At 40.3% G+C, this 27382-nt stretch overlaps 1 protein-coding gene across 2 annotated transcripts; it reads right to left on the minus strand.

The window, feature by feature from the left end:
• Positions 1 to 19: 19 nt before the first annotated feature.
• Positions 20 to 26554, minus strand: ACAT1 (acetyl-CoA acetyltransferase 1). 2 transcript variants are annotated; one of them, XM_049889363.1, is made up of 12 exons: positions 26266 to 26554; positions 17536 to 17583; positions 13783 to 13900; positions 13404 to 13499; positions 13067 to 13167; positions 11257 to 11400; positions 10488 to 10638; positions 9497 to 9592; positions 4684 to 4797; positions 3570 to 3634; positions 1063 to 1220; positions 20 to 482 (listed from the first exon to the last, which is right to left on the minus strand). In XM_049889363.1, exons 1-12 carry the CDS (start codon positions 26335 to 26337, stop codon positions 362 to 364), a joined length of 1284 nt encoding a protein of 427 aa, XP_049745320.1. In that variant the 5' UTR covers positions 26338 to 26554; the 3' UTR covers positions 20 to 361. The 2 variants fall into 2 exon arrangements, with proteins under 2 accessions (XP_049745320.1, XP_049745321.1); XM_049889364.1 differs by lacking the exon at positions 26266 to 26554 and adding an exon at positions 25964 to 26259.
• Between the last annotated feature and the right edge of the window lie 828 nt (positions 26555 to 27382).

Consider the following 27382-nt stretch of genomic DNA (forward strand, 5'->3'; position numbering starts at 1 on the left):
GATTACCAAAAAATTAATGCAGAAGAAAAAAATTTATTTGTGATTTCAAAAGGTTTTGCTGTTTCATCTTATAAAAAAAGGAGTTAAAACAGAGAATAATAAAAAATGAAACGATTATTTTGTGTATAAAGCTGACCCCAAAACCAAATCCAATGCTGTCAAGTTGATTCCAACTCATGGCAACTCTACAGGACATAGCAGAACTACCCCGTAGGGTTTCCAACGAGTGACTGGTAGATTCAAACTGCTGAACTTTTTGGTAAGCAGCCAAGCTCTTTAACCACTTCGCCAATAAGCTATCCCAGGATAGTCAAGTATTACAGCAGGGCTTTGTGATGGCATAGAGATTCTCTTCCTTAGTCTACAGCCTCTGAATCAGCATTGCTGAAGCACCTCCTCCTCCATTGCAAATACTGGCGAGACCATATTCTCCTCGCTTCAAGGTATGAACCATATGGATGACAATCCGAGCTCCAGACATCCTAGGATGAAGAAGACATTCTGGTTTTTTAATGAAGTACAGAATTTGTGGCTAACCAAAAGTTATATTCCAAATTAACATCTTCACAAGCTTACCAAACCAAAAAAAAACCAAACCCACTGCCGTCTAGTCGATTGCGACTCAGCGACCCTACAGGACAGAGCAGAACTGCCCCATAGAGCTTCCAAGCAGTGCCTGGCCGATCTGAACTGCTGACCCTTTGGTTAGCAGCCGTAGCACTTAACCACTACGCCACCAGGGTTTCCACGAGCGTACCAGCCATGATGAATTAACAACTTTTCTTAAATTTGGGAAATTTGTTTCAAGAACAGCTGTTTTGAAAGCCCGAGCACAGACTTTAGTCTTTGAGTTCTATTTCTTATTCAGTATAAAACATTCAGTTTCAAGCCACAGATACAACATCCCTGCATTCAGTGTTTGTTGGTAACAAAAATGGCGTCTGCCTTAGGAAGGATGAGTGGGGAAGCAAACTTAGGCCGTCAATAGGCATCACAAAGCAGAATGTTTAGCTAGAAACGCAAAGTCAACTATTCACATATATTTTTCCTTATTTTACCTACCCTATTGGGTGTCCCAGAGAAACAGCTCCTCCATCGATATTCACTTTTTGATGATCAATCTCTAGCATTTTTATGTTTGCTAGTACAACCACACTAAAGGCTTCATTTACTTCCCACATTGTAACATCTTCTTTTTGCAGTCCTGCATTTTTAAGAACCTAAAAATTTTAAAAAGACAACAGTCAAAACTTATGTATTTATGTGTTTTATTTTCTTGGAATTATACAATTTTGGTTTGTATCTCCCATTGGTGAAACCCAGGTGGCATAGTGGTTAAGTGCTATGGCTGCTAACCAAAAGGTCGGCAGTTCGAATCCGCCAGGCGCTCCTTGGAAACCATGGGGCAGTTCTCCTCTGTCCTGTAGGGTCGCTAGGAGTCGGAATCAACTCAATGGCACTGGGTTTGGGTTTAGTTTTTGGTTTTGGAGAAAGAGTTACAAATACATGACTTTCTTGAATGTTCCACTGATATTTGAAAAGGTGTATTCTCTTAATTTGGGGTACATAATTTGATATTGTTGAGGTCTACTGATGATGTTTAGTTCTTATTCTGTCTAACGAAAGAGGTATCGACGGCACTGGGTTGGGTAGTATTTTCCTATCATATTGCATCTGCTGTAGTTTCTGCTTTATACAAGGTGCAGCAGGGTTATCTGGGGCGTAGATCCTCACAGCTGCTGAGTCCTCTTTGTTGAATTATTTGTTAATGTGAAGTTTCTTATTATTTGATCTGGTCCCTGGGTGGTGCAAATGGTTTGTGATTAGCTGGTAACCTAAAGGTTGTTGGTTCAAACCCATCCAGCAGAACCATGGAAGAAAGGCCTCGTGATATGGTTTTATGAAGATTACAGCCAAGAAAACTCTATGGAGCAGTTCTACTCTATAACACATGGGGTGGCCACTGAGTCAAAACTGACTGAATAGCAATTTTTTTTTATTTAAATAATATGGTCTGTATGTTTTCATAGTTACTCAGGTATTCAGGAAAGTATTTTTGTTCTAGTGGTTACAGTACTACCTTTATAAAACATTGTTAATACCTCTTTAGAAGTTTTATTATTGTGAACAACAATAAAATTAACTTGCAACTCTGCCTCCCCTTTCCCTTCTTCTCTCCCACCAGTGAGCCGAGGTAGCCTCCCAAGCTGCAGAGGTCAAAGGCTTGCTCTGTTCTCACAGCAGGGTTGTCTACGTCACAACCACAACCAGTTGCCTTGGAGGAGATCCTGACTCATGGCGGCCCCATTTGTGTCAAGAGTAGAACTGTGCTCCATAAGGTTTTCAGTGGCTGATTTTTTCAGATGTAAATCATCAGGCCTTTCTTTAAGGTGTCTCTGGGTGGACTCAAACCTCCGATCTTTCAGTTAGCAGCCAAGTGCTTTAAATGTCTGTGCACCCAGGGACTCACACCTTTATAATGCAGAATTTCTGTACCATTTTTTCTTTCCTATTTGATGCATTCCCTTTCAGAAGATGTGTATTTAACTTTCTGAGATCTGCCATCTCTGGACACATTTCTACCCCCTAGTCTTTCTGATCCTTCCCTATCTTCTTTCCCTATTCCTTCTCTAGACACACTTCTACCTCCTAGTCTTTCTGATCCTTCTCTATCTTCTTTCCCTACTCCTTCTCTGGACACATCTCTGCCCCCTAGTCTTTCTGATCCTTCCTATCTTCTTTCCCTACTCCTTCTCTGGACACATCTCTGCCCCCTAGTCTTTCTGATCCTTCCCTATCCTCTTTCCCTGCTCCTTCTCTAGACACACTTCTACCCCCTAGTCTTTCTGATCCTTCTCTATCTTCTTTCCCTACTCCTTCTCTAGACACATCTCTGCCCCCTAGTCTTTCTGATCCTTCTGTGTCCTCCTTCCCCACTGGTTCTGCTCTTTTCATCTGGGTGCTACTCTCAGAAGTTCCTTCTCAGGGTAAAGACCTCTCTTTGTGGAAGGGAATATTTGCTTTAGACTTCTGAGATCTCTGAGCCCCTGAGCAACCTCAGCACTTCCTCTTTTTCCTGTGGCCCCTTAGCCATTTCCCGTGGAGACTTGCCTAATTCTCCCTTTGGTATCACTTACGGACAATTTGGAGATTATAGGTTTTCCCTGTCCTTAGTTTCACTGCTTACTCTAAAACCTGCGTCCATCAGTGCCCTTTTAGGATGGAGAACTCTTGACGGAGTGATCGTTTTCTAGATCTAGGGCCAGCAGGACCCTCATCATTCCCATTTTCTTCTTTGTCACATCGACCTCCCCTTTGTGGTTATCACACCAGGTATGTGAGCCCAGAGTCACACAAGTAATTCACAGTTATGTTGTTTTTATCTATTCCACTGAAGATGTAGTGTGTTGGTTGCTCTTTTTAATTTTTTTTTTTGTTATCCTTATTTTTAGGAGGAGAAGTGGGAAGATTCTAAACTGTCGTCATGCTTTTTGCCTGAAACCTCAGTATAAGCAAACCAGAAGTTGGCATAAATGGAGTATATAGTCCCTCACTTTGTTCGTAATTACCTTAGGTACAGCATATGCAGGTGCAATTGGAAAATCAATAGGTTCTACAGCAGCATCAGCAAATCCTATTGAAAAAATCAGTCGTTAAAATCTTTTGTTACAAGTATCTAAAGCTATACCTAACAAGTGTTAATATGTATTAATGCAATCATGCAAAAACCTAATTATCCCGTTAAATGCAAATGTCTTAATAACCTCTATACTATATGGGAATATATATGTTCCTTTTCTAAGATTCTACACTTTATAAAATTACATCCATCAGGTTACATCAGCAATGATTTTCAACCAGGGTAGGAAGAAATTTGCCTCCAGAGACATTTGGCACTGTCTGGGGACATTTTTGGTTGTCACAACAGGAGGAATCTAGTGGGTAGAGGTAAAGATGCTGCTAAACACCCCACAATGCACAGGAGAGTCCCCACAACAAAGAACTATTTGGTGCGCAATAGTTAATAACCAGGTCACATAGTTAATAAATGCCAGACCATCTAGATTTTCTCTCTCTACATTCTTTTTATTTTACGTTGCTGACTCTCTGCGATAAAACATGAACCTTTTTTTTTCCTCCCACTCATCATATAAAAAAAAAATTAAAATATTTTTTTTATAGGACTGGGAAAATTTCTCTAAAGTTTACATTTATATAAAACAAATGATATTATCAAAACCATAGTAAAGGACCTTCAGTTTCAATTAAAATACGTACAGTCCTCACTTATTGACATGGTTAGGTTCCAAAGACCAGGTCATTATGCGAAAAGTGAAGTTATGCCAAAACAAAGGATTACCACATCAGATCACAAAGTAGAGGGTGAGTGCACTGTTAAATAACTGCCAAGCCACTGAGAGCTGTGGCCTGGCCAAAGTGACACATAGCCGTAACCATCACAGCCGGTGTTACTCTCGCCTTGCACCTTGGCATTTGTTAGTGCCAGACATACATCGTTAATATGCAAAATGTTGGCTAACTAGTCAATAACCGAGGAGTACTGGTTAAATTATGTTACAAAGTACAACCTACTGTTAGAAACAGGCAACTCCAATACTATCTATTACCAGTAAGGAAAATCAACTTCAGAGGTTTAGCAGTAAACAAAGTCAGAATATCTACCTGCTATTCTTGCCAGTGGTTCAACATTGAGCCTCTTGGCTGCATCTGCAGTCATCAGGACTACAGCAGCTGCTCCGTCATTCAGTGTGCTAGCATTGGCAGCTGTCACTGTGCCTGAGAGGAACAATAAACAAAGTCAAAACATTCCTTCATACTGAATTCACTTGGTTCAATTTAACAAATACCGGCAGCGCACTGCTTGGGTTGTTAAATATGTGAAAAACTACAAAGTAGAGATAATTCCTGCCCTCAGGAAACATATATGTAGCTAACTACAATATAATTAATGTAAGAAAACCCTTTCATATTAGTTTTTCCTGTTTTTTCAAAGCTAGCTCAGGAACACATGCATTTTTTGTTGTTACATACCGTCAAGTTTGAGCCCACTGTTGCAGCCACTGTGTCAATCCATCTTGTTGACGGACTTCCTTTCTTTCGCTGACCCTCTACCAAGTATGATGTCCTTCTGCAGAGACTGGACCTTCCTAATAACATGTCCAAAGTAAGAAACAAAGTCTCACTATCCTTGCTTCTAAGGAGCATTCTGGTTGTACTTCTTCCAAGACAGATTGGTTTGATCTTCCGGCAGTACATTCAGTATTCTTCGCGAACACTGTAATTCAAATGCATCAGCTCTTCTTCCATCTTCCGTATTCACTGTCCAGCTTTAGCATGCATATGAAACGACTGAAAGTACCATGGCTTGGGTCAGGCACACCTTAGTCCTCAAGGCACTATCTTCGCTTTTTTTACACTTCAAAGAGGTCTTTTGCAGCAGATTTGCCTGATGCAATACATCATTTTGAATTCTGACTGCTGCTTCCAGGGGTGTTGACGGTGGATCTAAGTAAAATGAAATCCCTGACAACTTCAGTCTTCTCCTTTTATCATGATGTTGTTTACTGGTCTCATGAAGATTTTGTTTATGTTATGGTGTAATCCATACTGAAGGCTGTGGTCTTTGATTGTCATCATTAAGTGCTTCAAGTCCTCTGCACTTTCAGCAAGCAAGGTTGTGTCACCTGCATATTGCAGGTTGTTAATGAGTCTTCTCCAATCCTGATGCCTCATTCTTCTTCACACAGTCCAGCTTCTCAGATTATTTGCTCATCATATAATTTGAATAAGTATGGTGAGAGGATACAACCCTGATGCACACATTCCCTAATTTTAAACCCTTGTTCTGTTGGAATGATTGCCTCTTGGTCTATGTCCATGTTCCACATGAGCACAAATAAGAGTTCTGGAATTCCTTAATTTCTTAGGATCTACACAGTCGAATGCTTTTGCATAGTCAATAAAACACAGGTAAACATATCCTGGTATTCTCTGCTTTCAGCCCAGGCCCCTCTGACAGCAGCAGTGATATACCCCTTGTTCCACATCGTCCTGAATTCCTGGCAGTTATCTTTGGATGTACTGCTGCAATCATTTCTGAATTATCTTCAGGATAATTTTACTTGCAAGTGTTCGATAATTTCCACATTCTGTTGAATCACCCTTTCCCTGGAACAGGCATGAACGTGGATCTCTTCAGTCAGTTGAAATTTCTTAGCATAGACAAGTGTGCGTTTCCAGGGTTGCATTCGCTTGCTGGAAACATTTCATTTGGTACGTTCATTCATTCTTGGAGCCTTGTTTTTGCCAGTGCCTTCAGTGCAGCCTGGACTTCTTTCAGTAACATCAGTTCTTGATCATATGCTACCTAATGAAATGGGTGAACGTCGACCAATTCTTTTTGGTACAGTGACTCTGTGTATTCCTTCCATCTTCTTTTGATGCTTCCTGGGTCGTTCAATTTTTTGCCTGTAGAATCTTTCAGTATTACCACTCAAGGCTTGAATTTTTTATTCACTTCTTTCAGCTTGAGAAATGCTTAGTGTGTTCTTCCCTTTTGGTTTTCTAACTCCGCATCTTCACACATTTCATTATGATACTTTACTTTGTCTGCTCCAGCCACTCTGAAACCTGTTCAGCTCTTTTACTTCATCATTTTTTCCTTTCACTTTAGCTACTCTAGATTCAAGAGTAAGTTTCAGAGGCTCTTCTGACATCTATTTTGGTCTTTTCATTATGTGTTTTTAATAACCTTTTGCTTTCTTCCTGTATGATATCCTTGATGTCATCCCACAACTTGTTTGGTCTTCAGTCATTAGAGTTCAGTGTGTCAAATCTATTCTTGAGATGGTCTCTAAATTCAGGTGGGAGATACTCAAGGTCATACTTTGGGTCTTGTGAACTTGTTTTAATTTTCTTCACCTTCAATTTGAACTTGCATATGAGCAACTGATACTCTGTTCCACAGTTGGCACCTGGCCTTATTCTGACTGATGATATTGAGCTTTTCCATCATCTCTTTCCATAGATGTAGTTGATTTGATTCCTGTGTATTCCATCCGGCGAGGTCCACGTGTATAGTTGCCATTTATGTTGTTGAAAAAAGGTATCTGCAATGAATAAATCATTGGTCTTGAAAAATTCTATCATGTGATCTTCTGTATTGATTGTCACCAAGGCCATATTTTCCAAGTACCAATCCTTTGTTTCCAACTTTTGAATTCCAGTCACTAATTATCAGTGTATCTTGATGGCATGTCTGATCAATTTTGGACTGCCATAGTTGGTAAAAATCTTTAATTTCTACATCTTTGGCACTAGTGTGGTTGGTGGGTGTTATGGATTGAACTGTGTCCCCCCAAAATGTGTGTCTACCTGGCTGGGCCATGATTTCCAGTATTATATGATTGTCTACCATTTTGTCATCTGATGTGTTTTTCCTATGTGTTGTAAATCCTACCTCTATGGCGTTAATGAGGCAGGATCAGAGGTACGAATGATAAAGAGGGATGGCCTCAATCTATATGATTAGATTACATCTTGAGTCAATCTCTTTTGAGGTATGAGAGAAGCAAGTAGAGAGACCGGAGACCTCAAACCACCAAGAAAGCAACACCGGGAGTAGAGCATGTCCTTTGGGCCTGTGGTTCCTGCATTGAGAAGCTCCTAGAAGGGAAGACTGATGCCAAGGACCTTTTCCCAGAAAAGCGAGAGAGAGAAAGCCTTCCCCTGGAGCTGGTACCCTGAATTTGGACTTCTTCCTAAACTGTGAGAGAATACATTTCTCTGTGTTAAACACACCTGCTTGTGGTATTTCTGTTAGAGCAGCACTAGGTAACCAAGACAGGGAGTAAATTTGAATAATGGTAGTGTTAACTGGTCTTCTTTGTAGGCATATGTATATTTTCCCATCACTGACAGCCCTGTATTTCAGAATAGACCTTGAAATGTTCTTTTTGACAACGAATGCAATGCCGTTCCTCTTAAATTTGTCATTCCTGGCATAGTAAGACCATATGACTATCCGATTGAAAATGACCAATACCAGTCCATTTCAGCTCAGTAATGCCTAGGTATGTATCTTTATGCATTCCATTTCATTTTTGACAACTTCAGTTTTGATTCATACTTTGTACATCCATGTTCTGATTACTAATGGATATTTGCAGCTATTTCTTCTCACCTTCCATCACACCACATCAGGAAATGAAGGTCTGGAAAGCTTTACTCTGTCCATATCATTAAGGTTGACTCTACTTTAAGGAGGCAGCTCTTCACCAGTCGTATTTTGAGTGCCTTTCAACCTGAGGGGCTCATCTTCTGGCACTGTATCAGACAATGTTCTGCTGCTAACCGTACGGTTTTTGCAATTTAAAAGTGGATCACCAGGTCCTTCTTCCCAGTCTGTCTTAGTCTGGAAGCTCTGCTGAAATCTGTCCACCATGCGTGCGTGACCCTGCTGGTATTGGAAATGTTGGTGGCATAGCTTCCAGCATCACAGCAACACACAAGCCACCACAGTACAACAAACTGACAGATGAGTGGTGGACATGCATGGTAACAGTGGGTAAATATGGTCTAGAACTCTTAAAAGATAGTGACCGCTTCATTCATCTTTCTCCCCAGTGTCTAGCTCTTTGCTTATCTAAAATACAGCAAACACAGACTATAATTTGTCAAATCAATTTTAAAATTAGGTATTTCTCTAGAATCACTTGGAGTTAAGTATCAATGAATACTAAAAGCCACTGAACTTGTAAATGGGAGAATTTTATGGTATTTGAATTATATGACAATAATAAAAATGTCAATGAAGACCCCATGCCTGCTCAGAATTCTGCTAAAATTATGAAAATATACTTTGGCAATATAAATTATGAAGAGTGATCCATTCTTATACTTGGCATTGGGAAATTCAGTCAGGAAAAGGGAAAAAACCTATTTCAGATTATTATTACAGCTGTATACAGCTAATTTGAAAAGTAGAACTGACCTTTTCTCAAAGGAGTTCTAAATAAATTGTTTAGAACACTACCATCTTATTTGTACTCACACTCCACAACTATTGAGTACCTACTGCATGCCAGGCACTGGAGATACAACAATGAACACACAGCTGTCATCCTAGTCCTCAAGGAACTTATTGATATTTAACATAATATTTAAACCTGACTTTCAAATTACAATAAATTTTCAAGATGAACTGCATACAAACTGAATTCTATGGCCACACTGCAGAATCTCTTCCCTAGGATTTATACATTGGAGGTATAAGCTGTTGAGCAATTTAAAATATACACTGAATTATTATCACTCATTTTATTCATTTCATTTGAGCCTGATATATTTAAGATGTTAACATCTAGATTGTTCTCTAGAATAGCTTTTTAAAAATCCTTGAGCAATTCACATACAATCAGAAATCTATTTGTATACTGATTCAATTTTTTTCTTATGCTTCATTTTTAATACTAACCGTTTTCTTTTTGGAAAACTGGCTTCAACTTTGGAACTTTGCTAAAATCCACACGTTTATATTCTTCATCTTCTTTCACCACTACATCTGGTTTACCTAAAACAAAAATTAAGTAGTCACCATGCAAGACAAAAATTATTCATTCTACAGGAAACTGATGACAAAGGTGCTTGGTAATCTGTGCCTCTCTTTGTATGCCTGTATACCTTCAACCCACCCAAGTGAATTCTCATCGTTTCATCTCTGTTATGTTAGTGTCTTAAAGAGGACTTAAGTAGCTTAATGGAACTTTGAATCTTGCACACAGCCACCTTACATTCTCTTCTCTGTCAGACCCCAGCCTCAGGACCACAAGTATTTGGTTACTCTGAGAACAGTAATTGTTCCCGGAATGAGAATGTAATCTAAACCAAGCCAGTAAATCTGTCGTGTGGATTTATTCTGCTGGAATTGGTGAGGAGGTGTCTTTCTTCTCCGAGCACTCTATAGGTCTGATTCTGGAAATGGAGGCAACAACTTAAGGAAGGCTGAGACAATGAAGCTCAAATGCATGCCACACTGAGAAGCCAAGAACACATGTCCAAATAATATCGAGTCCCCAAATCCAGTCCTGAAGTTCCCAAGCTGAGTGGTTACTGCTATTCTTCTTTAGGTTCTGGGAGGTACCCCAGTAGCCCTCCAGTAAATCCTGTTTTTTATTTAAGCTAATGTGTTGCCTGTCACTTACATGAGAAAGAGTTCTAATATGTCCATTTCTCAAATTAAAATTAATTTAATAAAATCAGTAGTTAATAGATCTTTCAATCGGGTGAAATATGTCATCTTTGACCTGGCAGCCTTTCCTTTTATTAATCATAAGCAGAAGTGTCAGTGTTCTCAGCTGATGTGAACAAAAATAGATGTACTAATTTAAAACCAGAACATTTAAAAAAATTGCACCATGTAAAGTCGACTAAGAATTAGAACCTACTTTGAGACATTAACCGTCTACCTTTTACTGTAATTGTGACAGGAATAACTTCATTTCCAAATTTTCCTGCTTCCCATGCTGCTTTACTTCTGGTGTAGGAGTTAACCGCGTAAGTATCCTGTTCATCTCGTGAAATGTTAAGCTTCTTTGCAGTATTCTCAGCACAGTTTCCCTGATAAAAGTTGGAATTTTTTAAAACTAACTTTTGAGAACTTAGAAAATTAACTCTGCATAACTTATAAAATAGTGGTTGGCAGTTAAATTTAGCTTCTTAAAATATACTTCCTTTTGTACTAGGTAACTTTTTGCTTGCCTCACCATCAAATTACCTGAATTAACCCAGAAGCTAACATTTCGAAAGCAAGTAATTAAATATTTATAGAATCCATAATTAGAAGTCAGAAAGATACCCTAAGGAACGTGGGGCTCTCTGTCTTCAACAGTTGAGCCAAGCTGGTACACTGAAATCTGTGAGAGCTGGAATTCGATAAGACTCCCTTGTTTTTCTGGGTCTCACAAGTTTTCTACCTTTGACAAGGTGCAGTCTTACCTCTATCACTTCTATTAGTGGAAAATATTTGAGTTTTCCTTTTCTGACAGGTTTCCACCTTACACAGGTTCTGGATTTGGCAGGTTTACTGTACCATGGGCATAGAAAATTGTTTACCAAAATTAATGGCTAAGTTCTACATTTATAAATCTCACCCATCAGTTTCTAAAATACGTATAATTAAGAAAAATCAGGTAGTATTGCATACTTGATGGCATTTCTCCATTAAAAAAAATTTACCATATGAATTTTATTGTAGACATCTGTTAGCCCATCTTTTACGATCAAATCTTCAAGCTTGACTCCACCATATGGTGGTGCTCCTCTGTTCATCACATATGGAACATTGGACATGCTCTCCATTCCGCCTGCCACCATCACATCCTGCTCAGAAGCACACAACACTCAGTGTCAGTTCAAGAGGCAGATGCAAACACATCCTTTAACACAGCCACCAACAAACAAGTGTTGGCTCGGTCGTTCAGATACACACATCTGCACCTCCTGAGCCACCTACGAACGTGTGAAATGCCTACATCTTCAAAACTAACGGAAAAATCCATGGTTTCTCTGACTGCTTACTTCTGTCCCTTTTTAGGAACAGTTTCCCTTCTTGTGTGTCCCCCAATTACTGTGTAAAGTATTTATTATTATTAATTTCACTGCACTGTAGCTATGTTTACATGTCAAATATTCTCACTAGACTAAGCTCCTGTGAGGCCAGAAAACTGTCATATTCATATTACCATGACCTGCCATATAGTAGAAGTTTAATAAGAATTAACCTGTCATTTTTCAAGTCAACAAAAATTCATTTGTAGTATAAAGGTTAATTAAAAACAAATAGTTTAATAAACAAAAACTAAAGCCAAAGATATCATCTCACAGCCTATCATCAGGAATAAAGACAAACAAGTTCCACAGCAAGGAGACTGAAATATCTTGCCTATTCTGAAATATGGAGGGTCTCCATTAGTTCTGGCCCAAGTTTTATTCCCTTATCTTGAAATATTGAATTCTTTCTGAAGATGATGGCAATAATACCTGACAGAAAATAAGGTATCAATTGTTCTTCATTTTAAAATAAAACAGACAGTTTTCCAAAGTCATAGGTAATGAAATATTCAGCAAGGTAATTCCTAGTATTCCTGTAAGTCAGAAAAGGATACACACACAAATGAATCAACTAATACTAACCGAAAACATTTAAATGCAGTGTAAATAGCATTTACTAAAGAACAAATCGACTGAGAAAAGACTTTCCTAGTCATTCAAAGTTCTGAAACATATTTAAACCATCTCATGCCCATTCTTCACCCATCTGTTTGACGAGAGTTTGGTAACACTGTTGCTGGTGAGGACGTGGGGAAAAAAGACTCTCGCAACCTCTGCAAAGTAAGTAACTAGTACAACTTTTACGGAAAGCATTTGAAAATATCAAATTTAAGATCCTCTGACTCAGCAATTCTCCTTTTAGCAATTTTTCTAACAGAGACGTACATGAAGACAGAAAATGTTAAATGCTTTCTTCGCTGTTCTATCTCCAGTGACAGTCACATAGTAGGTGCTCTGGTAATAAGGGGCAGAACTAGGATCTGAAGTCAGACAGTCTGGCTCCGAGGCTGACAGAAAGCCTGAACAATTCGACAACTGAGCCTGGGCATGCAAGAACTACAAATTAGTCATCAATCCTGGGCTCAATGAATGATTTAATTCCCAGGACCAGCACCTTAGTTTCATTTATAATAAAAAGCCCTTCATATTCTGGCAAATGTAGAATAATGGATTTTTAAAGCACCCACAATCTCAGAGAAAGACTCTAGGGGTCATTCCCAAGACCATAACTAATTTTTAACACAAGACATTTAGGTTAGCCTTTTGATCTCTTCCTTCAAATGGAAAGCAAATCCAGACGCTCGTAAGTGCAATACAACGTGGCAACTGTACTTACAAGAATCTTATTTCTAAAACATGAATGTGCTGAATTTTCAGTGTCTGTTAACACTGAGTATCTTTTTAATGAAAAAATGGAAAAGAAGGTGCTTCTTACCTGATGTCCACACATGAGATTCTGAGATGCCATCATGATGGCTTTCATTCCTGAGGCACAAACTTTGTTCACGGTGGTGCATGGAGTAGAAATTGGTAAGCCTAAAACCAAGACAATTAAGTCACACTCTTGAATAACTAAGATACTCACTTTTAAAACACAACTACAGAATTAATAGAATAGAATACAGCATGTTAAACTACAATCAGCAACACTTCTTTTCCTAAGGTAAATCTAGACTATTAAATGATGCATTTAATAGTTTCTTTAAGCTGAGGTGATCTCCATTTTACCATTTCAAACATAATATATAAAAGCAATAATGTATTCCTGTTACCTGCACCCAGCACTGCTTGCCTTGTAGGGGCTTGTCCTTCACCTCCTTGTAGAACGTTACCCATGTATACTTCTTTCACTTCTTCTTTTGGAATCCCTTTTTTTAAATAAATAAAGGCATTTCTTTTTATTATTTTGTTCAATTTAATAATCAGTAATTACCTAATAAAGCACATGGCATTATACAGCAGGAATGGTTTCTTTTTCTTGTCAGTTTTCAGTTTTATTCTCAATTCTGTATTACAAAGAATTCTTTATGAAGGAATTCAGAACTGTAGGCATTACATCATTACTAAGTGATATGTATACAGTACAAAATAAATATCTGTCCCACTGAATCATTTTGCCCCCTCACTACAAAAAGCAAAACAACTACTGACCTGCTCTTTCAACAGCTCCCTGAATTGCATTGGCTCCAAGTTTAGTGGCTGGAAGTGAGGCAAGGCTGCTCAGAAAGGATCCAATGGGTGTTCTTACTGCACTTACTATGACCACTTCCTGGCAAGACAGAAGATGGTAAAAATTTTAACGTTTCAATATTTTTCCCAAATCATTTTTCATTAAATAACCTTATAATTCACAGATATGTCATCTAAGAAAGTATTTTTATGGATGACTAGTCACCAAAGGTTACAACAGCCCCAATTATGATGTGAAGAGCAGTAAAATTAATCAGTTCAATGCTAGTGGTTTATAATTTAAGACCTAACAGCAAACATAAAAAAAAATTTAAGAAATAGTCACTCTAATCTTGGTAACTGCTTACTAAACAACCTTAGCCAACAGGGCTCCTTCAATTTTGATAGAATATGATTAGAGTCACTTTACAAACCCTTATAAACAAAGAGGAGCACTAGGTGATCCAGGAGCACGAGGTGATGAGGTCTAATCCTCAGCCCAGTTCAGTCCCTCTCTTCTAGGGTCTCTATGTGGCTTCCTCACTGTGCTACACACAATACAATGAGGATCCCTGAGGGTAAAGGAAGAACACTGCCCAGGTTTAGAGGGAAGGCTGGTCTGCAGCAGACTATGGGCACGACTCAAAATGAGAAGAAACAGCTGCAAACATCCATTAATCGGAAGCTGGAATGTACAAAGTATGAATCTAGGAAAACTGGAAATCGTCAAAAATGAAATGGAACGCATAAACATCAATATCCTAGGCATTAGTGGGCTGAAATGGACTGGTATTGGCCATTTTGAATCAGACAATCATATAGTCTACTATGCTGGGAATGACAACTCGAAGATGAATGGTGTTGCATTCATCGTCGAAAAGAACGTTTCAAGATCTATCCTGAAGTACAGTGTTGTCAGTGATAGCATAATATCCATACGCCCACAAGGAAGACCAGATAATACGACTATTCTTCAAATTTATGCACCAACCACTAGGGCCAAAGATGAAGAAATAGAGGATTTTTATCAGCTGCTGCAGTCTGAATTGATCAAACATGCAATCAGGATGCATTGATAATTACTGGTGATTGGAACGTGAAAGTTGGAAACAAAGAAGAAAGATCAGTAGTTGGGAAATATGGCCTTTAGAAACAGTGCCAGAGATGGAATGATAGAATTTTGCAAGACCAACGACTTCTTCACCGCAAATACCTTTTTCCACCAATATAAACAGCAACTATACACATGGACCTTGCCAGATGGAACACACAGAAATCAAATTGACTAGATCTGTGGGAAGAGACGATGGAAACGCTCAATATGATCAGTCAGAACAAGGCCCGGGGCCGACTATGGAAGAGACCATCAATTGCTCATATGCAAGTTCAAGCTGAAACTGAAGAAAATCAGAGCAAGTCCACGAGAGCCAAAATATGACCTTCAGTATATCCCACCTGAATTTAGAGACCATCTCAAGAGTAGATTTGACGCATTGAACACTAGTGACCGAAGACCAGACGAGTTGTGAAATGACATCAAGGACATCATCCATGAAGAAAGCAAGAGGTCACTGAAAAGACAGGAAAGAAAGGAAAGACCAAGGTCGATGTCAGAGGAGACTCTGAAACTTGCTCTTGAGCGTCGAGCAGCTAAAACAAAAGGAAGAATTCATGAAATAAAAGAACTGAACAGAAGATTTCAAAGGGCCTCTCGAGAAGACAAAATAAAATATTATAATGACATGTGCAAAGAGCTGGAGATGGAAAACCAAAAGGGAAGAACACGCTTGGCGTTTCCCAAGCTCAAAAAACTGAAGAAAAAATTCAAGCCTCGAGTTGCAATAGTGAAGGATTCCATGGGGAAAATATTAAACGACGCAGGAAGCATCAAAAGAAGATGGAAGGAATACACAGAGTCATTATACCAAAAAGAATTAGTCGATATTCAAACATTTCAAGAGGTGGCATATGATCAGGAACCGATGGTACTGAAGGAAGAAGTCCAAGCTACTCTGAAGGCATTGGCAAAAAACAAGGCTCCAGGAATTGATGGAATATCAATTGAGATGTTTCAACAAACAGATGTGGCACTGGAGGTGCACACTCATCTATGCCAAGAAATATGGAACTGGCCAACTGACAGGAAGAGATCCATATTTATGCCTATTCCCAAGAAAGGTGATCCAACTGAATGTGGAAATTACAGAACAATATCATTAATATCACACACAAGCAAAATTCTGCTGAAGATCATTCAAAAGCGGCCGCAGCAGTGTATCGACAGGGAACTACCAGAAATTCAGGCCGGTTTCAGAAAAGGACGTGGAACCAGGGATATGACTGCTGATGTCGGATGGATCCTGGCTGAAAGCAGAGAATACCAGAAGGATGTTTACCTGTTTTAGTGATTATGCAAAGGCATTTGACTGTGTGGATCATTAACAAACTATGGATAACACTGCAAAGAATGGGAATTCCAGAACACTTAATTGTGCTCATGAGGAACCTTTACATAAATCAAGAGGCAGTTGTTCAGACAGAACAAGGGGATACTGATTGGTTTAAAGTCAGGAAAGTGTGCGTCAGGGTTGTATTCTTTGACCATACCTATTTAATCTGTATGCTGAACAAATAATACAAGAAGCTGGACTATATGAAGAAGAACGGGGCATCAAGATTGGAGGAAGACTCATTAACAACCTGCATTATGCAGATGACACAGCCTTGCTTGCTGAAAGTGAAGAGGACTTGAAGCACTTACTAATGAAGATCAAAGACCACAGCCTTCAGTATGGATTACACTTAAACATAAAGAAAACAAAAATCCTCACAACTGGACCAATGAGCAACATCATGATAAACGGAGAAAAGACTGAAGTTGTCAAGGATTTCATTTTACTTGGATCTACAATCCACGGCCATGGAAGCAGCAGTCAAGAAATCAAAAGATGCATTGCATTGGGTAAATCTGCTGCAAAGGACCTGTTCAAAGTGTTGAAGAGCAAAGATGTCACCCTGAAGACTAAGGTGCGCCTGACCCAAGCCATGGTATTTTCAATCACATCATATGCATTTGAAAGCTGGACAATGAATAAGGAGGACCGAAAAAGAGCTGACATCTTTGAATTGTGGTCTTGACGAAGAATAGTGAATATACCATGGACTGCCAAAAGAAGGAACAAATCTGTCTTAAAAGAAGTACAACCAGAATGCTCCTTAGAAGTAAGGATGGTAAGACTGAGTCTTACATACTTTGGACATGTTGTCAGGAGGGATTAGTCCCTGGAGAAAGACATCATGCTTGGCAGAGTACAGGGTCAGCAGAAAAGAGGAAGACCCTCAACGAGGTGGATTGACACAGTGGCTGCAACAACGAGCTCAAGCATAACAGCGATTGTAAGGATGGCGCAGGACCGGGCAGTGTTTCGTTCTGTTGCGCACAGGGTTGCTATGAGTTGGAATCGACTCGATGGCACCTAACAACAACAACAACATGGGGAAGAAACAGGAATTAGGTAGGGGACTGGACTGAAATTTTTTATGTTAATCTGAAAGTTTAGTATTTCAGTAATTAACTGTTCCCAACCATCCCATAACCATGAGCTGACCTTTGCATATACCCAAATCCTAAGTGTATGCATTTCTACTGACTGCATTTTCTCTGGAAACCCTGCTGGCACAGTGGCTAGGCGCCACGGCTGCTAACCACAGAGCACAACTTAAATTTATACTTACATTTAACGTGGGTTTTACTACGTAACTTCGCTTCACATATCTTATTTCCTGTAAAATAAATATTTATAATGTTACAACGCAGAAAATACTCATCTATATCATTCTATATTTTTTACTGATACGGTTATGATGGCTCCTGCTTCTTTGTACTTTTTCTGTTTCTTTATACTTTTATTTCTAGATTTTCCACAATGAGCATATATCACTTTTCTAATCAGAAAAAAACAAAACAAAAACACGACTCTATACTTTTCTGATTAACTGTTCTGATAAATATATTGGAAATCTGTGTTTTAACTTCAGATGAGTTCATTTATGTTAAAATTTCTAAGCCTTTTTTAAAGTATACATCTTATATATGAGGGGGGGAGGGAGGGACAGTGGGAGAGGGTTTTTTACTGATTAGTTAGTAGATAAGATCTGCTTTAGGTGAAGGGAAGGACAATACTCAATACATGGAAGGTCAGCTCAACTGGACTGGACCAAAAGCAAAGAAGTTTCCAAGATAAACTGAATGCTTCAAAGGTCAGCGGAGCAAGGGCGGGGGTTTGGGTACCATGGTTTAAGTGGACTTCTAAGTCAACTGGCAAAATAATTTTATTATGAAAACATTCTGCATCCCACTTTGAAATGTGGCATCTGGGGTCTTAAATGCTAACAAGCGGCCATCTATGAAGCATCAATTGGTCTCAACCCACCTGGATCAAAGGAGAATGAAGAACACCAAGGTCACACAATAACTGTGAGCCCAAGAGACAGAAAGGGCCACATGAACCAGAGACTTACATCATCCTGAGACCAGAAGAACTAGTTGGTGCCCGGCCACAACCGATGACTGCCCTGACAGGGAGCACAACAGAGAACTCCTGAGGGAGCAGGAGATCAGTGGGATGCAGACCCCAAATTCTTGTAAAAAGACCAGACTTAATGGTCTGACTGAGACTAGAGGAATCCTGGTGGTCATGGTCCCCAAACCTTTTGTTGGCACAGGACAGGAACCATTCCCGAAGACAACGCATCAGACATGAAAGGGACTGAACAGTGGGTAGGAGAGAGATGCTGATGAAGAGTGAGCTATTTGTATCAGGTGGACACTTGAGAGTGTGTTGGCATCTCCTGTCTGCAGGGGGGATGGGAGGATAGAGAGGGTTGGAAGCTGGCAAAATTGTCATGAAAGGAGAGACTGGAAGGGCTGACTCATTAGGGGGAGAGCAAGTGGGAGTATGGAGTAAGGTGTATATAAACTTATATGTGACAATCTGACTTATTTGTAAACGTTTACTTGAAGCTCAATAAAAGTTGAAAAGTATACGTCTTATAAAATGTAATTCTAAGTTAAATCTAAGTTCAAAAATTAAGTAATTTTAGGGTGCCACAGGAAGATATTCTCATTCCTTAAAAATTTTTTTTTTATTTAAGTGAAAGTTGCTGTTTCTCCCTTTCCACTTCCAATAAATTTTTCGGATTTATGTGACACAGATATACTTCACCTAAATATGATTTATACTACCAGATTTTTTTTAATGAAAGGAAAGAAATATTTTTCCCCTACTTTTCATTTCTTGACAAACAAAATCTGGAAATGTAGTTGGCAGCTCAGAGACATCACTGATCCTGAAATTGATCTGCTTACAGGAGAAATGAATAAAATGTTTTACCCTTTGAATTCAGAAAGCATAAACAGATACTCAAAATTTACAGCTTATATTTACAACCTAATCTTAATAACTTATTTAAAAACATACTTGTCAGTCATATCTCACAGAGAAATCAACAAGTCTACAAATATCTAAAAACTTTAAACTGACCTAAGAACTTAGCTTTTTACAGATTAAATATGCTTTGTCCTGACTCAATGCAAATAACCAACTAAAAGTTTCCATTTATAATAACCCACTGTCATACAGTTGATTCCAAATACAGCACAGGACAAAAAACCAGATTTGACAAGTAGTGGTTACAGGCAGAGATAACCACCACAGTAACCCCCAAACTGCTTTGATAAAGGGTTTGGATGAGAATACATGCGAAAGGTAGTTTTAAGAGACTACGTTCCTAGATAGTGGAAGAATAGAATTTAACTCTAAGGTGATCTTTTTTTGCAATGTTAACATAATGGAATTTGTCACTTTCATGTGGAAACTTCCCAGTTCCCAGTAATTAAAACAAAGTTACTCCTAAAAACCTGGCTATAAGAAATAACCCAATTTAGCCCTGATTTTACTAAAAAATTATCATCATCACAAATATTTAACCCAGCCCCAAAGAGAGAACTTTACAGTCTTTATGAAAGACTAACACAACTACTGATCCTTCATTTGCTCAACAGAACTGCTGAGAACACTTACCTTACAGAAAACAAGATCGGGAGTTAGAGATCTTTAAAACATGGTCCCTACACTCAAGCATCATGGTAATCTGGTAGAGGAGAAATGTTAAAGTTACCTGTGGATATTCCTAAAACAGAATTGGATAAGAACTACAAGAGTTGTATAATAAGCGAGGCGCCTCTGTGAATTACGGGGGAATTACACACTTTATTTAAATTTCATCTTTCAAATATATCAAATGTTAATACAACAGAGATCACACACGTGTTACTTAATGCTGTCTGTGCAGACCTTGAAGGAAGACTTATCTGCCACCTCTGTCTATATATGTAACCCTTAGAGCTGTGTCTATTCCAAGGAAGGTGATCCAACTGAATGCGGAAATTATCAAACAGTATCATTAATACCACATGAAAGTAAAATTTTGCTGAAGATCAGTCAAGAGTGGCTGCAGCAGCGTATCAACAGGGAATTGCCAGAAATTCAGAAGAGGGCTTGAAATGAGGGATATCATAGTTGAGGTCAGATGGATCCTGGCTGAAAGCAGAGAATACCAGAGAGATGTTTACCTGTATTTTATTGACTATAAAGGCATTTACCTGTGTGGATCGTAATAAATTATGGATAATACTGCGAAGAATGGGAATTCCAGAACGCTTAAGTGTGCTCATGAGGAACGTGTAAGGAGATCAAGAGGCAGTCGTTCAGACAGAACAAGGGGATACTGCGTGGTTTAAAGTCAGGAAAGGTGTGTGTCAGGGTTGTATCCTTTCACCATACATATTCAATCTGTATGCTGGGCAAATAATCCGAGAAACTGGACTATATGAAGAAGAATGGGGCATCAGGATTGGAAGAAGACTCATTAACAACCTATGCGATGACACACCCTTGCTTGCTGAAAGTGAAGACGACTTGAAGCACTTACTGATGAAGATCAAAGAACACAGCCTTCAGTATGGATTACACCTCAACATAAAGAAAAAATCCTCACAACTGGACCAATAAGCCACATCATGATAAATGGATAAAAGACTGAAGTTGTCAAGGATTTCATTTCACTTGGATCCACAGTCAATGCTCATGGAAGGAGCAGTCAAGAAATCAAGACACATTGCATCGGGCAAATCTGCTGCAAAAGACCTCTTTAAAGTGTTGAAAAGCAAAAATGTCACCTTGAAGACTGAGGTGTTCCTACCCCAAGCCATGGTGTTTTCAATCGCCTCATATGTATGCAAAAGCTGGACGATGAATAAGGAAGACTGAAGAAGAACAGACACTTTCGAATTGTGGTCTTGGCAAAGAACACTGAATATACCATGGAATAGCAAAAGAACGAACAAATCTGTCTTGGAAGAAGTACAACCAGAATACTCCTTCGAAGCAAGGATGGCGAGACTACGTCTCACATACTTTGGACATATTATCAGGAGGGATCAGTCCCTGGGGAAAGACATCATGCTTGGTAAAGTAGAGGGTAAGCAAAAAAGAGGAAGACCCTCAAAGAGATGGATTGACACAGTGGCTGCCAAACAGTGAGCTCAAGCATAACGACGACTGTGAGAATGATGCAGGAACAGGCAGTGTTTCGTGCTGTTGTACATAGGGTCACTGTGAGTCAAAACCAACTCAGTGGCACCTAACAGCTGCAGAGGTGTCATTAAGATTAGGAAAATCTGTGGTTTTTACTAGAACTGGGCTTTCATGTCCACTTAAGTGAGAGTGTACACTGCCGGCCCAGGCCAACACACTTCTGTGCTCACGCAGACAAGGTTCAAATGCATGTGCTCAATAAATGTGCTCCTCAGTACCAGCTATTCAGATCAACAGGTGCACCCTTACTATGTCATATAATTTGGGCTGCTTCTTATATAACCTACTTATTATAAGGGATGCTAGCATACTATCTGTGATCCAATTTTCAATAAAAAGTTCCTACTTGTAGTAAACACGCCAGTCATTGCCTCTCCAATCACACCCCCTTCTTAGAGAGCCCTGGAAGGGGCAGCCCTAAGTACCTACAAAGCAACTCCCCTTGTGTTGGCCAGAGCTGATGAGATAAAAAAAAGGGAATGGACTGACCTAAGCAGGCACACAGAGACTGAGTCACCTGGATGATTGTGGGCACCTGAACTGAAAGGTCCTAAGGGGAAAAAGAGGTTAGGGCAACAAGAAAAGCCATGAGTAAGCAGAGAAGCAAAGGAATAGAACATACATTCTAAGAGAACAGGAGAGAAAGACCACAGCACTCTACAAGAGACAAAAGAAGATACCCTTGGTTCATGATTTTCTGGTTAAGGTTCTGACAGGGCCAGCTATACTTTATTTCCTACCCTCGGATGTTCAAGAGTTTGTCTATTGTTATCTTTTCAAAAATTTTCCTTTCTACTTAGCTAGTTTGGAGCGGGATGTTTGTTGTTGCTTGCAATCAAAGGTCTTTACTAAGCCACTTCTATCTACTCTTAAATTTCTGGTTCAGTTTAATTGAAGCATCCCTCGTCTCTTTGCTTTGCTCCTGATCCCATCTCTGGTAGCCTTTTCAAAGATGGCACACCTTCAATTAATCCTTCCCTCTCCTCTACATCATTCAGTCCCATTTCTTCTGGGTCATTCCATAAGCATACGAACAGGCTCTGCTTCTTCCCACCTAACAAAGAAAATAAAGAAAATTTCCTCTGATCCACACTCCCTCTGAGCTTTCTCCTCATCTCCTAGATCTCTTTTATAATAAAAATTCTCCAACAAGCACTTTCAGTTTCCTTGTCCTCAAGTCCTGTTTACTGCTGAACCAACTCCAATCTAGCTTTTTTTTCCACCACTCTACCACTGGTGGCTCTGAGCAAGGTCATCAAGAATTTTTATGGGGCCAAATTCAATAAACGCTTTATGCAATCATCTCACTTAACCTCTCATTGCCATTGGGCCTTGCTTTCTTCTTTGAGAAGTATGTATAGTGGTTAAAAGCCTGGGCCTGCTAGCCAAGTATTCTTGAGCGAGTTGTTTAAACTTGCTTTGCCTTGATTTCCTCAAATACCCTCCATGGGTGTTGTGAGGATGATATGAAGTAGCATGTGTAAAGCACTACTGAAACATTCGCTTTTCTTGGCTTCCATTATTAAACAATCTTGTGGTTTTTCTCCTACTACACTAGCTATTTTTTTCCACATCCTTTGCTGTGTCATTCTCTTCTTCCCAACCTTCTCTTGCTCTGCCTATCTGGAAAATACTCTGTTCCCCAAAGGCCCCATACCAGGCCTCTTCTCTTCCCCCCACTACATACTTACCCTGGGTAACTCATCAATTACGTGGATTTCACTGCCATCCACAGCTGAGAAATCCCAAGTTGGTATCCTGTCCAATCGTTCTCCTACACTTCAGAACAATTCATCCAATTGGACAACTCCAAACCCAAGTCCAAAATTCATCTCATCACTTTCTATCCACCCCCAAATTTGTTCCTCCTCCTACATTCCCTGTCCGCAGTAAAAACCTCCACTCCACCTCCATGATGTAGGCTGTACCCCCGAAATCATACTCCTCTCTCAGCCTCTCAGCTAATCAGTCAAAGTTCAACTGATTCTGTCCCATTAGTATCTCGATCCTATCAGTTCTCTCCATGCTTTTTTACCACTCAGATCACTATTGATGCCTGACTGATTACCACAGCGCTCTGACCGTTCCTCTGGCCACTATAAGGAGAGGCCCAAAGACTGAGGGTAGAAAATGCACAGACTGGAAGGGAATGGGAAGAGAGCAAAAACAATAAAAACATTCATTAGGATTCAACCAGGAAAACAAAAATCTATCTCAAACAAACAAACAAAACCAGTTGCTGTCGATTCCCACTCATGGGGACCCCATGTGTGTCAGAACAGAACTGCACTCACATGGCTGATTTTTGGAAGTAGGCTGCCAGGCTTTTCTTCTAAGGCGCTTTTGAATGGACTCAAACCATCAACATTTTGGTTAGTAGCTGAGCTCTTAACCATTTGTGCCACCCAAGAACTCCCCTATTTGAAACAGAGAATTTAGTGCAGGAAATTAAAGACACAAGCTGCAGACAAGCTGAGAACGACAGGAGACAGTATGGACTGTACCGAGATTAACAACAACAGGAAAGCACTAACATGCGTAAGCTACTGGGACAAAGGGAAGAAGGTTATCAGAACCAAAGGGTCAGAGTCACCTGGCAGAAACAGGAAGCACAAAAGAGAAACAGCCACTGCCCCAAACACCACCTAAGGCAGGCAGAGAGAAAGGATCCTGGCTTCTCCCTTCTATTTTCCATTCTCAGTCAGTCAGTGCCTTTCAGAGACTGAACCCAGTCAGAAGTCAGCTGACGTTGTGGTCTGTGAAAAACAGCCAGCAAATGTCAGCCCCAAGGCAACAGACACAGAGCAGAGGAGAAGAGAGAAATGAACCTGAGAGCAAGCAGGCCTGGAACTAGATCAACACGGGAAAATAAATAGTTTAAGACTCAGAGTATTACAAGAGGCAGAATAATACTGGATCAAAGCAGCAAAACGAGAGTTTCAAGGAAGAAGTGGTGAACAGTGTCAAATACAGCACAAAGGCCAAGAAGGAAACACACACACACAGAAAACCACTGGTATTCTTCAGCTGAGCTGCACAGAAATCTCACTGCAGAATGCTAAGGAAAAATCGATGTACAAATGAATGGAGATGATAAATAAGACTTACTCTATACAAGAAAAGTCATTAGAGCTAGAAAGGCAACAAGCTCCAATAAAGTCTAAAAAGTCTGCTCAAAGTAAGGGAGACTTGTACATACTTACAGGCACAGAACAGACAAAGCCAATGTAATTAATAGGTGAGAGGTCAAATGGCACTGAAAGTACTGTTAAAAACACAGATCTCCATCGTTCAGTAAACGACCACTTAATTCAAGTAACATCCAACACAACTGATTTCTAGAGTTCAATAAAATGAGCTCCACAAATCATGCTGTATTACCTAAAGCTTCATTTTTCTCTTCAGCAACATTTGTGTGCTTGCTTGTAAACTCTTATTAAACTATAAATTAAGTAAAAGAAGGCTCTGCAGTTGTTTTATACATACCTAGAGTGCACCTGGAAACCCTGGTGGCGTAGTGGTTAAGTGCGAGGGCCGCAAACCAAGAGGTCGGCAGCTCGAATCCACCAGGCGCTCCTTGGAAACTCTACGGGGCACTTCTACTCTGTCCTATAGGGTTGCTATGAGTTGGAATTGACTTGATGGCAGTGGGTTTGGTTTTTTTGTTTTCAGAGTGCACCTAATTCACCTAATCAACTTTGGCTGAAACCCAGATTACCTGATGAAATCTTTGTGATTTCCCAAATCATTCTCTGAAACTAACAGATTAAGAACTCATCTTTCCTGAAAACCTACTCCTCTTTCTGATTTTTCTATTACAGTCACCCAGGGTTAACTTTATTCTCTTCCTTTTGCCTTGGCTCCCAACCCTCACCCCATAATTGCCAAGTCCCACATTTATTCTTTCACAGTCTCTCAGATAATGCTACTCTTTTTCAGCTCCTATTAGTTCAAGTTGCTACTTTATGCCTAACCAGCTATTAGTTTTTCTGCCTACTCCAATACTCCTTGACCTCTGATTATGTCAAAAACAAAAACATCAACTGCCCCCACTGACTAGGGTCAAATCCAAAGTCATGCAACATGACTGGATTCCAAAGTGTTTTTTTTTATTACCCCAACCAAAAATTCAAGTTTCACCAACCATACCTACTCCTCAGGCTTTGACAGACCTTAAATGTGGATGGGGTGCAAGCTCCCTTGCTGCGACACATGCAAAATAAGTTCTTTCTTTCAAAACAAGGTCACTACTGTATTCCCCAAACCCGACAGCCAGAGAAGACAGACCTCTCTGGACACCCTCATTATGTAAGCTTAACTCAAACATCAACTATAATTTATTTCTTGTATTATTTGAGTAGCCATTTCCTTTCCTTGGTAAGTTTTAAGTTGCTCCAATGTTAAGAACACCTGTTTCTCATAGTGCCTCGCACTGTGTAAGCACCTTGATTATCTGTTGCACGGAGGGAGAAAAAAAAAAAACAACTCTTGACAATAATGCTCACCAACATATTTTTAAGAAAATCCGGGCAGCTTTACCGGCCTTCGAAGCAACAGTGCATCCCGGGCTTTTCTGCCTGCCAAAATACGTGCCCCGCTTCACAGACGACTAATAACGATTACAGCGGAGATGCTGCGAGCGGAAACGCAGTTTGTAGAAACAGGGCGGTCGCGCTCCAGAGGCCTACACGGAAGGCTCCGCCAGGCTGCGGCTGCCGCCAGCAGGGACCTGCCAGGGGCGGCCGTGTGGCGGGGCAGAAGGCCGCCCGGGGCCGCCCGAGCCAGCCCGGAGGACGAACGCTCTCACCTGGGTCAGCCTCCGAAGCAGCGGGCCGTGTCCGCGGGAGCCGCCGTGCAGCAGGACCGTCGCCACCGCCATGGCCGCCGAGCGCACGCCGAGCGCACACCGCTCCCCGACCGCAGCGCCCTCCCGCAGCGCTCCCGGCCTGCCGCGCTCCTTTGCCGTCCACCCCGCGGCCCCGAGTGAGCGAGCTCCGCCCTCGGGGCGCCTCCTCCAATAGGCTCCTCGGACTGCGACGGTCGCCGGCTCTGACGGGGCTGTTGGCTGCCCGCCGCCTAGTCGACCGACGGAGGACGACGTGGCCCGACGCGCCTTTGAACGCATTCCGTTAGCCGCCTGACCAGCTGCTGGTTCTTTCCAGCCTTTCTGACCCCTTGAGGACGTTGGTTGATCTGTAAACTGAGCCTTTTTGGTTCACTAAGCCTGCTTCTCAGTGACGCACCCACTCACCAAGTACAAAGGAAAATCATGAAAATATTTTGAAGCAATCTAATTAGCTTTTAGTTTATGATGAGATAATTTTGCAATTGCCTTTCTGTAGGAGGAAGAATAGGAATAGAAGACATTAATAACTAGCTTTATTAAACAATAAGGATTATATTAGTCTTCCGAGTCCCTGGATGGCGCAAATGGTTAAGGGCTGGACTACTAACAGAGAGGTTGGCAATTCAAACGCACCCTAGAGGCACCTCGGAAGTAAGTCCTGGCAATCTTCTGCCTAAAGGTCACAGGCTCTTGAAAACCTTGTAGAGCTGTTACGCCGCACACATGGTGTCTCCATGAATGAGAATCTGATAGCAACTAACAACATATTCACAAAAACTCTGTGAATTAGATGCTACTGTTATCCACCGTCTAACTAACAAGGTAACTAAGGTACAAAACAGTTAGCTTTTTTGCCCGTAATTGGACAGAAAGAGGGAGTGTGGGGGTATGAACTGATATCATTATATTTCATTGCTTTCCTCAATCTTACCCCCACAAAACAATACTGTTAAAAAAAAAAAAAAGATTATTCTCATATTTTGGGAAACCATTACTGAACTTTGAATCTTTAGCTGGGGACATTGAACCTTTGTGCCTTCGTAACGTTTTCTTTTATACTGATTATCCTATAGAAGAT

The sequence above is a fragment of the Elephas maximus genome, chromosome 7 (genome assembly GCF_024166365.1).
Source record: "Elephas maximus indicus isolate mEleMax1 chromosome 7, mEleMax1 primary haplotype, whole genome shotgun sequence".
Classification (NCBI taxonomy): Eukaryota; Metazoa; Chordata; class Mammalia; order Proboscidea; family Elephantidae; genus Elephas; species Elephas maximus.